Source organism: Geotrypetes seraphini, chromosome 2 (genome assembly GCF_902459505.1).
Source record: "Geotrypetes seraphini chromosome 2, aGeoSer1.1, whole genome shotgun sequence".
Taxonomy (NCBI): domain Eukaryota; kingdom Metazoa; phylum Chordata; class Amphibia; order Gymnophiona; family Dermophiidae; genus Geotrypetes; species Geotrypetes seraphini.
In genome coordinates this window covers 213,526,719-213,539,672 of record NC_047085.1, presented here as the reverse complement: position 1 = coordinate 213,539,672, position 12,954 = coordinate 213,526,719, and the positions used below count along the sequence as shown (strand labels likewise).

General features: G+C 42.8%; 1 protein-coding gene across 1 annotated transcript in view; it reads right to left on the bottom strand.

The window, feature by feature from the left end:
• Nucleotides 1-341: 341 nt before the first annotated feature.
• Nucleotides 342-12,954, bottom strand: part of NQO2 (N-ribosyldihydronicotinamide:quinone reductase 2) — a 243,462-nt gene continuing 230,849 nt past the window's right edge. Inside the window, exons 5-6 of the mRNA XM_033932818.1 lie at nucleotides 11,274-11,374; nucleotides 342-515 (exon numbers count right to left, since the gene is read on the bottom strand). Coding sequence (XP_033788709.1) covers nucleotides 342-515; nucleotides 11,274-11,374 — 275 coding nt within the window. The remainder of the gene's footprint in view (nucleotides 516-11,273; nucleotides 11,375-12,954) is intronic.

Sequence of the window (12,954 nt, the reverse complement as noted above, 5' to 3'; positions counted from 1 at the left end):
GCATGAAAGATATTTGCATATATTGCCTCCACAGTAATTAAAGAATTTTACCTTTCAGATATCCTTCCCGTCTCATCTTTTCTCCTGATGACAAGTGCACTTAAACATGTGCAAAACCTTTCTCTCAATCCCCTAACACACACACACACATATTACAAGCAGAGGAGTTGAAAAGAATTCAACGAGTTATGTTCCACAGGTTTTCACCATTTTTAAAAAATCTAAATGTTCCTAAAATGATGGAGAGCAGTACAATAAAAATGAGGAAAAAAAAAGGCACCATAAATACTGAGGCAAAGGGTCTGAATTCCAAACGTCCTTCCTGCTGAACTACTGATACTTTATTGGAAATACCAAGGTGGCGTACAGATGATAGTTTTTTCATTCCAGATGGTCTCCAATCGTCGTGCCCAGGAAGTCAACATTTCATTCCTTACATTCTCTGTCACGTATTCAGGTGCAAAGGTGATCTGAGAAGTGAGGATTGTAAACCCACAGAAATGCATCATACCATGCTGTAGATACAAAGGGAGAGCAAAGATGTTAGAAATAGCATATTAAACTGATTATTTTATATACATACAGGATGAGGCAAAAATAAGTAACACCTCAAAATGAAAGCAAGTAAACTAATACAGATACAGTGGAACCTTGCTTTACGAGTATAATTCGTTCCAGAAGCATGCTCGTAAACAAAATTGCTCGTATATCAAAGCAAGTTTCCCATAGGAAGTAAGGGAAATTCACTTTGATTTGTTCCTCCCCCCCCCCCCCCCAGAGGCTACCGGCGCTGCTCCATCACCCCCCGTTCAAACCGGCATCGCACGTACTGCCCGTGAACACTCCCCCTCCCCGCTGGAAGCTGCATCCGCCCGCCCGCCCACCCAAACAAGCTCCTTACCCTATCTGCTGCGTGCTGTGCCAGTTAAGGAAAGATCCTGCCTCTTGCCTGGACTGGGCCTTGAGCGTCTGCGCATGCTCAAGGCCTTCTGGCTCTCGTTCTCTCCTTGATTTGCAAGCATAATTCATTCCAGAAGCATGCTCATAAACCAAAGTGCTCGTATATCAAAGCAACTTTCCCCATAGGAGTTAATGGAAACACGGGCAATTCGTTCCACATCCCAAAAAGACACCCACCCCCGAGGCCACTGACATGCTTTCACCTCACCCCCGGAAACTGGCTTTGCCCACCCCACCCCTGAAAACCGACATCACCCCCGCCCTCACCCTTACCGCGATAAGGCACCAGCATGCAGCACCAACCCACAGGACGTGCCAGTGCTGAAAGAGCCTGCTGGTGATCTCTGCTGGGCCTTGTGCATATACATCACTTTGATGCATATGGTATGGAAACTGGTATGCTAAGATGATGATGGAAATGATATTCATAATTAAAAGCCTTTCCAAATTTGGATGACTGAATCTTGGGAAACTGCTTTGTGGACAGAAGTCAGATATATTAATGTAATATCGATGGTAGCCCCTCTTCTAAAACAATCCAAAATTCCTTGTGGTTCTTGGTGAATTTTTTAAATTTAAGGTAAACATCAACATTTTATGAAAACAGATACCAGGGAATACAATTTTGGACAAAAATTGGAATGAATCATGTTCTGTATGAACATTTTTTATGCTGCTATTTGGCCACTGTTCTGAAATGCTGGTTTAAAATGGCAAATTAGATGCTCAATCCATGCGTGCAGTCTATATACTTCATTACTGAAAACCACAAAACAGCTGGAGAGGGAAAAGGAGGGATCAAGTAAGGAGCGTGAAATCAAAGCTAGCAGGAGGGTGATGGCAGACATCTCTACAAGAAAAAAGAGGATTCTCAGCAAGAAGTACAGAGAGTGGAAGAGCCTGAGGAATGGAGTCCATAACACCCTAGTAAACAACTTACCTGAGAAATGCCGAGACATACAGCCACTTTAATTTGAAGCCTATTATATTTAGGACTTCTATTATTGGGTGTTTATTTTGCAGCTGATCATAAGTTTTCAAGGATAGAATTGAACGTGTGGAGGAGTATCCTAATGGTTAATGCAGAGGGTTGAGAACTTCAGAGCAGCAGTAGTGGAAATACAGCATAAGTCAATCATGGGTCATGGTCTGGTGGTCTCTACGTGCACAACTGCAAGTCCTGCTCTCTCCAACATAACTTTCCTGTTTTGGGGCAGAAGCAGCAGCAGCAACTCATATAGACACTATGGCCTCACAAGTCATACAGATACTATGGCCCTGCAGCTGATTTGCGGTTCCTACTGTAGGTCTGAAAAAGCAACAGTGACTGGGGTGATGGGGGAGGAGAAACAGGGGAGGGGGTGAGAAAGAGAGATGAGACCAGCAATTTAGCTTTAACTATAGTTACTTTACTTTTAAAAAAAAAAAAGTTAGTTTAATTGCTTGTAGTAGTTTACATAAGACAGTGTCTCTCAAACTTTTTCGAGCCAGGGCACATTAAAGGTAGTGGCCACAGCTCACACCCAGAAGTGCGTGGACATCGCTGTGATGACATCACATGAATGTGTGACATCATCACGTTGATAATCACGCATGTGCAGAGGCCCTCCAGACTGGCCCTGAAATGCCAGTAAGGCGTGCTAGCAGGGAAGTCTAACATATCAACTGAGTACCCCCAACCACATACCTCCCAAACTCCACCCCTTTATTAATTGTAATGTAATTTTTTTCCATTCATTTTTCCTGTACACACAATATATACAGCAGATATAAATTCTCAAAACTGACACATTTCAATCACTATATTGAAAATCATTTTCCCTACCTTTGGTGTCTGGTGACTTTATTTTTCTCTACTTTTAACTATGTTTCCAGGACCTTATTATCCATTGACTGTTTTTCTCTCCGTCTTCACTTTCTGCCTTGCATCCATCTTTGGCATTAACTTAACATTCAATATTTCAATTTATCTGCTTTCTTCTCAAAATCAACTCTCTCTCTCTCCTTCCCTCCTCCCCCCCAGTGGTCTGATGACATCTCTCTCCTTCCTTTCCCTCCTTCCCAGTCTGGCATCTCTCTCCTCTCCTTCCCATAATCTGGCATTTCTCTTTACTACAGTACTACTACTATTATTTCTATAGAGCTACCAGACTCCCCTCCTTCCCTTCTATTCCCTGGTCTGATATCTCTCCCTTCCTTTAATCATCTCTCCTCCCCTCAGTGTAACATTTCTCTTTCTCTTCTTCCTTTCTGCCCCCTGTAGTACATCTCCCTTCTCGCCCCCTCCCAGTCCAACATTTCTCCGTCCTTTCCATCAGTCCAATATTTTTCTCTCTTCCATCTGCATGCTTCTCCTCTAGTCCTCCTTCCTTCCTCCAACTAACATATCTCCCTCCATGAGTCCATCTTTCACTCTTTGCCCTCTCCCCCTTCCCCAGAGTGTAACATTTCTCCTTCCCTTTCTGTCCTACCCATCCATCTCACCCTCTCCATGAGTCCAGCACTTTCTCCCTCCTGCATGCTTTCTCTCTCTGTCCTTGCCTCTTTCCTCGAGTGGCATCCCTCCTTCCCACCCCCAACCCAGCATGCTCTCCCCATGCACCATCTCACCCTCCCCTCCAGTATGTAGCACCTTTCTTTTCCCTCCCTTTCTGCCAGGTCCAGCAGCACTTCTCCCTTTCTATTACCTCCCTCCTGTCCAGCAGTACGCCTTGTCCCTTCCCTCCTCCCCCCTGTCCAGCAGTAGTCCTTCTCCCTTCCTTCCTCCCCCCTATCCAGCAGTACTACTTCCCCCTTCCCTGCTCCCCATGTCCAGCAGTACTCCTCCCTTCCCTTCTCCCCCCATGTCCAACAGTACTACTTCCCCCTTCCCTGCTCCCCATGTTCAGAAGTACCCTTTATCCCTTCCCTGTCCAGCAATACCTCTCCTGTCACTGCTAGCAACAGCTCACTGTGTGCTTTTAACTTTGGCAGCCTTTACTAGGCCAGCCCACTTCAAGGCTGCCTGATGAAACTGGGCTAAAATACTGCTCGTGGCAGCTGTGTACCAAATTGACTCATTTGAGCTTTGGTGCTAGAGAAGGATTTTAGGCATGCTGTGGACCACCAGAAGTCACTCAAAGCCCAAATGAAGAAGTTATGACTTGTCTTATTTTGGTCACACCATCAGAAGAGAGAGATCACTGGAAAAGAACATCATGTTTGGGAAGATCGAAGGAACCAGGCAAAGAGGGCGACTTGTAATCAGATGAATGGACACATTGAAAACAACCATGGGGATGACGCTGGAGGACCTTTCTGGACTAGTACAAAACCGATTTCTTTTTAGATCCGCAATTCATCAAGTTGCTAGGCTCGAACACTAGTCGATGGCACCTAACAACAACAACTAATTCTAACACCCCTCCCCCTTTTTCTAAGCCATAGTAGAGTCTTCTATGAGCAGCAGAACATTTAGTGCTCTGACCATAGTAGAAACCTCATTTTGTGCATGTAAAACATACTTGGCATGCAAAAAATGCATTATAAAAATTGTTGCTAGGTGTCATCGAGTCGTGTTCGAGTCCTAACAACTTGATGAATTACGGATCTGGGCAGCAGCAGATGGGCAGTGTTGGAGGCAGAGAATTGTGTTTGATGCAACAATGGTGAAAACATCGAATTTATACTGCGCAGAAGACCATGATAAAACAATTACAAACAATACAAAATACAGCCCTGAGACCCGTCTACTAACTAAAAAAATATGACCATATCACAGAGGCTTACCATGACTCACACTGGCTTCCAATACAAGCAAGAGTACACGTCAAATTCTACCGCCTACTTTTCAAGGAACAGAGAAAGTCCAACCTACTGGAATAACCGACTAACTCGATCCTCTTCAACCAAACACAGGAGAACCCACTCACTATTCACACACCCATCCAAAAATGTAAAATGAAGAAAACTATATGACAACCTAATAGCCTCCAAAGCAGCTATACTGGACAGACAAATCACCATTCTGTTATCATCAACCACAGACTACAAAATCTTCAAGAAAGATATTAAAACCATACTCTTCAAAAAAATACATAAAACCCATCTAGCACGACCAATCCCCTCCAACCCTCTCTATACCCTTAATACACCCAATGCGCTTCTAACTACTCAACAAAGTCTAAAATGCTTCTAATTTACCCAACACTTATCACCTTAAGATCTCGACTTCTCTTTGGTAATTCTTATTACCCAACATTTATCACATAAGATCTCGACAACTCCTTGGTACTTCTTAAGTAAATATTATGATATGCTATTCCAGTTGGTACTTCTTAAGTAAATATCTGACTTCGCTTATGCTATTCCTTCAAACTTTTAATGTAATTCTTGGTAACTTTGATGTAATCCGCCTTGAACTGCAAGGCATTGGCGGAACAGAAATCACTAATGTAATGTAAGAAAGACCCAATAATCTACTTCTGTATTCTGCCAAGAAAACGAGGATGATGAAACAAAGAATTGATATAAAAATTACTACCACCAAAACAAACATAAACATAAAATTGACTTATACACCCAGGCGGGAAGACATCCTCTGGCATAGGAGCACACTCCTCCCCTCCCCGATGCTACAACCGCTGAGCCAGTTGGAAGGCTCAGCGGGAAAGATGAATTTTCTTGCTACTTAATTTCCTACCCACCGGTAGCAGTTGGGAGGACATCCTCAGGCGTTGGAGCAAACTCCGCCCCTCCCCAATGCCACAACTGCTGAACCACTTATAAGGCACAGCGCCTAATGGCACACACCTTTGCGAAGCAAATAATAATAATAATAATAACTTTATTCTTATATACCGCCAGCAATCTTGCGACTTCTAGAAGTGACGCCTCAAATCTCGCTCTACTCAGCAATTTTCACCCCAAGGAACATCGCCCATACTGCTTTTGCCGGTGAGAAACTCAAGCCTAACCATCAAGACTCATTTGGCCAACCATATAGCTATGCTCACCTGAACCTACAAAAACATCCCCACATTTGCCTGTCTTGAATTCTCACATATCTGCTACCACAAGTCTCAACCCAATGTTGTAATTCATTACTAAACTACCTCTTAGTTACTGAACTACCCCTGTTAACCCCTATCAAACCCTCCTACCCTACTCTACTCCACTCCCCTCCTTCGACCTGGATACAGGGGTTAAACATCGATCCAGAACGATGGAATTACAAAGGGATGAGACTCATGGTAGGGAAGAAAATTAAGAAAAGGACAAGCACTGTAAAGATGCTAGAACACGCATGGTCCCTTTTTAAGGATACAGTCACTGAGGCACAAAATCTATATATCGGCAAGGGATCCAAGAGGAAAAAGAACAAGGAACTGGCGTGGCTCACTGTAATGGTGAAAGAAGCGATCAGAGACAAGAAGATTTCATTTAAGGAATGTAAAAGGTCAAAAATGGACAAAAACTGGAAAAGCACAAACAACATCAAAGGTGCCATAAAGTGGTAAGAGGGGCCAAAAGAGACCTAAGAGGAAAAAATAGCCAAGGAGGTGAAAAAATTAAAGCCATTCTTTCGCTATATTACGGGGAAATGACCCATTAAGGAAGCGGTGGGGCCGCTGGATGACCATGGAATAAAGGGAGTGCTAAAGGAGGACAAAGCCATCCCCGACAAACTGAACACATTTTTTTGCATCTGTGTTTACCGAAGAGACTATACACAACATACCGGAAGCAGATAGGCTATATGATGGAAATGAAGACGGGAAACTGACAGGGTTGACAGTCAGTCTAGAAGAGGTATGCAAGCAGATTGATTGCTTCAACTAATAGCCAATCTATCAATCAAATTGGGAAGGATTCAGGAAAACCGAAAGGTGACAAATGTTACGCCGATCTTGAAGAAAGGTTCGAGGGGTGATCCGGGAAACTAAAGACCGGTGAGTCTGGCCTCAGTACCGGGAAAGATGGTAGAGGCGCTGATAAAGGACCACATCATTGGGCACCTTGACTGACACGATCTGACCAACCAGCACAGCTTCAGCAAAGGAAGATCTTGTTTGAACTTGCTGCACTTCTTCGAGGGAGTAAACAGGCAGATAGACGAGTAACCCAGTTGACATTGTATATCTGGATTTTCAGAAGGCGTTCGCCAAGGTTCTGCATTAATGACTTCAAAAAATTGCGAGCCATGGAATCGAGGGTGAAATACTCACGTGGATTAAAAACTGGCTGGCGGTTAGGAAACAGAGTGGGGGTAAATGGACAATACTCGGACTGGAAAAGCGTCACCAGTGGAGTGCCACAAGGTTCGGTGCTTGGACCTGTGCTCTTCAACATATTTATAAACGATCTGGAAATTGGTACGACGAATGAGGTGATTAAATTTGCAGATGATACTAAGTTATTCAGAATAATGAAGATGCAGGAGGATTGCGAAGATCTGCAACGTGACATAAACACTCTTGAGAAATGGGCCACGATATGGCAAATGAGGTTTAACGTGGATAAGTGTAAGGTGATGCAGTTCTTCTTCACCCAGAGAGTGGTGGAAAACTGGAACACTCTTCCGGAGGCTGTTATAGGGGAAAACACCCTCCAGGGATTCAAGACAAAGTTAGACAAGTTCCTGCTGAACCGGAATGTACGCAGGTAGGGCTGGTCTCAGTTAGGGCACTGGTCTTTGACCTAGGGGCTGCCGCGGGAGCCGACTGCTGGGCACGATGGACAACTGGAATGACCCAGCAGCAGCAATTCTTATGTTCTTACCTCTCCCCCTCCTCCTACATGGAACAATGAAACCCACTCAAAACCTACTCCTCCTTTACACCATCCTCTACCTTATTTGCCTCAGACTCTCTTCCGACAGAGCTGATGCCTTTGAAACAATCCCTCCATCTGCCCAACCTACAAACAACCCCGACATGTCCACGAGCACCTCTCACCTCCCATCATCTCAGACCATTTCAAATCAGGCCCTCTCCCAATCCAAACACTCCAACACTCCCACCACCATACAAACTCTCAATCCAAAAAAATACAAAGTAAACTCAGGAACATCACCCTTCCCATTTCTACCCCAATCTCCCGCACCCTCGCATGTGCCTACCTCAACATTCGCTGCATCAGAAACAAAGTTTAACTTGTAAAGGACTGGCCATCCACCTCCAAAAAAGACCTAGTATTTCTTAGCGAGATGTGGCTCATCTCAGACAACGATATAATCATTAATGACATCTTATCCATTGGCTATAAAATCATTCCCTTCTCCCGCACCTCAAAAAAGAGGGGGTGGCATCGCCATCATTCTAAAGGATCACTTCAACTTCCAGATTATTGATTCCAAATCCACAGAGAACCTTGAAATCATCACATGCACCCTCTCAATCCATGACCTCTCGAATCAGCTAACCACCACACTGTTCTACATTCCCCCTTACAAGTGGAACAAAGCCTGCCAAGACTTCTCTGAATTCCTCTTCCTAAACACATCAAAGGACAAACATAACCTCCTGCTAGGTGACATTAACCTTCACCTAGAACAAAAAGACTCCCTGGCAGTCAAAGAAGCACATTCCCTGCTTACCTCCCTAGGATTCCCGATACCCCCTCCTACCGCCACCCACCAGAAAGGGCATCAATTAGACTTAATCACCTTCTCCTCCAAAGTCCCCCCTCCCCCATTTCCACCACAATCGAAACATGGACCGATACTATCTGGTCAGATCACCTGCTGGCAAACTTCAAACTACAGTGGACCAACTCAAAGCCTACCCTGCCAGCTAACCACAGGAGGAATGCTCAAACCACAACCTTCAGAGCCTCCAGCGACCCCACCGAATTCTGGTCCCATTTTGCTCTTCTACCCAAACAAAACACCAATAGTGACTTCCCCGCTAACTGGAAAAACACCAGCACTCTAATCTTCAACAAAATAGCACCACTAAAGAAAGGGAAAAAAAGAAAACACATAATAGATGGATGGTACGACTCTGAACTGACAATGTTGAAACAAAAAGCACGTCAACTAGAAAGAATCTGGAACGAATCAAAAAAATGATAAAGACAAAGCAAACTGGAGATCCAAGATCCACGAATATAAGAGAACTTTAAAAGAGACAACTTCAACGAACAATAAGAAACCACCCTCCAACTATACCATCCCCCCTCCAATTCCCCTCGTGTCTTCACCAATACAACCAAATTCCCTGCCTCTCCACCACCACCATTACCCTCTCTGTTACACAGCTGTTCCCCTCTCCTGTATCGTTACCTGCGGTAACCACAAAGTATCTCTATTTTATCTCTGTAACGCTATTTTACTGTACATTGTCTTGAACTGAACAAGTATGACGGGATATAAATAAAGCTATTATTATTATAACCGTGAGGATCTATATGGTTTACAAAAGATTAACTATATTACAAATAGAACAATGAAGAAAATCTAGAAAAAAATCTAGAAAATAAATAAGTCCTTAAATGCCTTCTAAACTCCAAGTATGACAGATACAAAGAATAGTTGCCTAAAATCTTTATCCCAAAGAGTAGCCTGATATGACAGTATATGTTCATGATATCTTTTAAATTTGCAACCCTTCGCTGACATGTAAATGAAAAAAAGCATGAGCTTTGCGAGAATATTTTGGATTAGGGACTGTAAATACATCTAACAGATAAGAGGGTGCTTGGCCTGTTATAATTCTATAGTAAATACAATCAAACTTGAAAATGATATGGGCCTCTATGGGCAGCCAATGCAATTCGCAATAAAAGGAGATACGTGATCATATTTCTTCAAACCATAAATTAGTCTCACCGCTGTGTTCTGTATGAGTTATAGTCTGGAAATATTTTTCTTTATCCATGCTAAATAGACTATATTGCAATAGTCTAGATGTCCCAATACCAGCGATTGAACTAGTGACTTACTGTATTTTTCGATCCATAAGACACACTTTTTCCACCCCCAAAAAGGGAGTGGAAATAAGGGTGCGTCTTATACAGCAAATACCCAACCCTAACCACCACGTGTTACCTTTTTTTTATTGTCACTCTCCATCGCTAGGCGCGTCCTGGCAAGCAGTGACGGCTGATGCAGCTCAAATCCTCTTCTTTTCCCTTGCAACAGAGCCTTCCTGCCTAATTAAAAATAGAGAGCAGGGAGAAGCTGGGCTTGCCTGCAGGGAGGCCTGTTTGCTTGCCTGGGAGGGCTGCCAGGGATGGGGAGGCCTGCCTGCCTGGAGGGGCTGCCTGGAATGGGGGAGGCCTGCTTGCTTGTAGGGGGGCTGCCTGGAGGGAGTACTGCCTGCCTGGGAGGGGGGAGGCCTTCTTTTCCAACCAGAAGAAAAGATATTGTCCATTCAAACACAGTAAGAGCAAGAGATCAGAAATCCTTGAAACCAGGCATAAATCTTATCTTGGATCCCAAAGACATCTAGACATTCCGACAATTTGAGATGATCCACCAAGTCAAAAGCACAACTTAAGTCAAATTGAAGGATAATGGCATTACTGCCTTTGCTAAATAAGGTGTAAAAAATCCAAAACTGCCACAAGTACCGTTTCAGTGCTATACTGAGAATGAAAGTCAGATTAAGAATCATGTAACAGCGAATGATTGTCTAAAAAGTTTGATAAATGTATTTGAACTAGCTCTTCCAAAAGTTTTGTGAAAATTGGTATGGGGGCTATTGGTCTATAACTGGAGACCCAAATCGGAGATTCTTTGAAATTCTTAACGATTGGCATAATAATAATAATAGAACTTCCATTTAGTGGAAATTTTCCAGTCTAAGGCAAGAGATGAGTTAACCAATTAAATAATACAATTTTAAAGCTTATAGGCGTAACTTTCATAATAGCCAGTGAACAATGATCCAAAGTGCAATAAGATTTTACATATTCCAATCGGGTTTATGAAGTGACGACCAGCTAAGATCAGCATGACAACCTTTATTATCTTGGGAAGCATCTTGAATAGATGATTGTTCATATGAGATAAAAGATGATCGTAAAGATGTAACCTTTGAACTGAAATAATTAGCCAAGTCATTTGATGCTGGGGCTTCAATGTGATAAGATTGTGTAAACCGGGACACATCAAAATATCTGAAACCAATTGAAACAATTTTTTTGTATTAGTAGCAGATTTTCCCACTTTTGTGGAATAATAGGCCTTCCTTTTTTCCTTGAGTAGAAGTTTGTAATGGTGAAGCAAATTGGTCATTCTTTCTTTCATAGTATTGTTAGACTGCAAACCCTTGCATCCTTTTGAAGCTTAACTGTTTACATACATATGTCCATCTATAATTCTTACATACCTGTATTGGCCAAAGGAGATACTTAACATCGCCACTTTCTCCTTCTTTGGAAAACATTTCCTCTGTTCCTCCAGTGGTAAATGACAATAGAACTAGTTTATCTTACAACACAAACAAGGTCTGCTGGTGAAAACTGAACAAACCATATTCAGAATTATTGCCTGTCAGAACAAATATATTTTATGGTAGTTCTATTTCTAGGGTCAGTTTTCAGCTGGCTATAACCATCCAAGGATAGCTGAACCCACCAGGAATGTTCCAACTCACTCACTCTCTCTTTTCTTCTCTCTCTTCCTCCCCCCCTCCCCCCCGATATACTCAATTAGTGGCAAAATTAACTTGTGGAGAGTCTACTTAACCAATGCTTAGCAACTGGAAAAAATGGCAGTGGACAATTTATCCACCTTGTATTGATTTTCAGGGCAAACAGCAGCCTTACAGTAACTTCAGCAGCTAAGTATGCTTAAGATCATAGCTAGGTTTTGACAGTAGAATGCTCAGCAGCTGACTGCTCCACAGAAACAGCACATGAGCCCTTACTATCTACAAAATGGGCGACGGCTGGTGCACCCAAGGGCACACTATGGCCACTTTGTATTTAAGCTTAATAAAAGGACAATAATTGGTTATCTTTGAAACTTTAAAAGGATAACTGAGTATTATCACAACACTGTCACAGTGACCATATCCTATGCCAGGTTAGCATGGCCGGGGGGGGGGGGGGGGGGGTGCAAAACCCAGTGGGCACTGGGGGATTAAGGAGACAACCCCCAATCCCTCCAGAGTGCTGCTCAGTAGCAGCTGTTTAACAAATCCTTAATGTGTTTGGTAGCAGGTTAACTCTCTGGCTTAAGGACTGATTCCTGAGTTAATTGCATTTTGCTCTTTGGCTGACCCCTGATGCAAGCACTGTACACCGAAACACGGCTCATGTTGGATCAATAAAGTCCTTGTTCACGGAGGCCCTTTATGTTTTTTTTGCTATATTGTGTTTGCTGTACTCTGTTCCTCTCTGTGCTGCCGACTAAAGGGCTATGAATATGCCATGTCTTAGTCCTTCCCAACACATGCCAGACCCTGCTCCCTTGCCATTTGCGTGCACTTGGTTTTGATACGTTCATACCCCTGTTTGGAAAATAAAGAATTAGACTTTTATGCAAGAAAAACATTTAATTGCCAGTTTATGCACTTATTAATTTTAAGTAGGGCTTTTAACATGAAAGCCATTGTATTTTGGGTTTTGTTGAAAACTCTTGAAATTTTACATATGTATGGTTTTTTCAGTCTTTTGGATTTTGCCACACTACATTTTTAAAAATTAAACCATATTTTTAAAGCTACAATAGTTTCTGGTCACTTTATAATATAAATTTTGGCTTAGTTTAAAGCAGAAACAAAAAAATCATTAATTCACCCATTGCAAGCATTCCCTATCTTATGTCCTCACTGTAAGCCATTGAGTCCACCAATACCTGAAGATGATCTTACACGTAATGGGCATTGGCTTCCACCAATCAGAAGCTGAGTAGGGAGAACAGATAAGTATCTGCAACTCTCAAAATTTACTAGAAGGGGTAAAGAACTTGGCCACCCAATTTTTTCTGTTTTTGAACTCAGCCATCTGCGCATGCTCAAGGCCTTCTGGTTCTCGCTCTCTCTGACATTCTCGGAGATCTCCGAG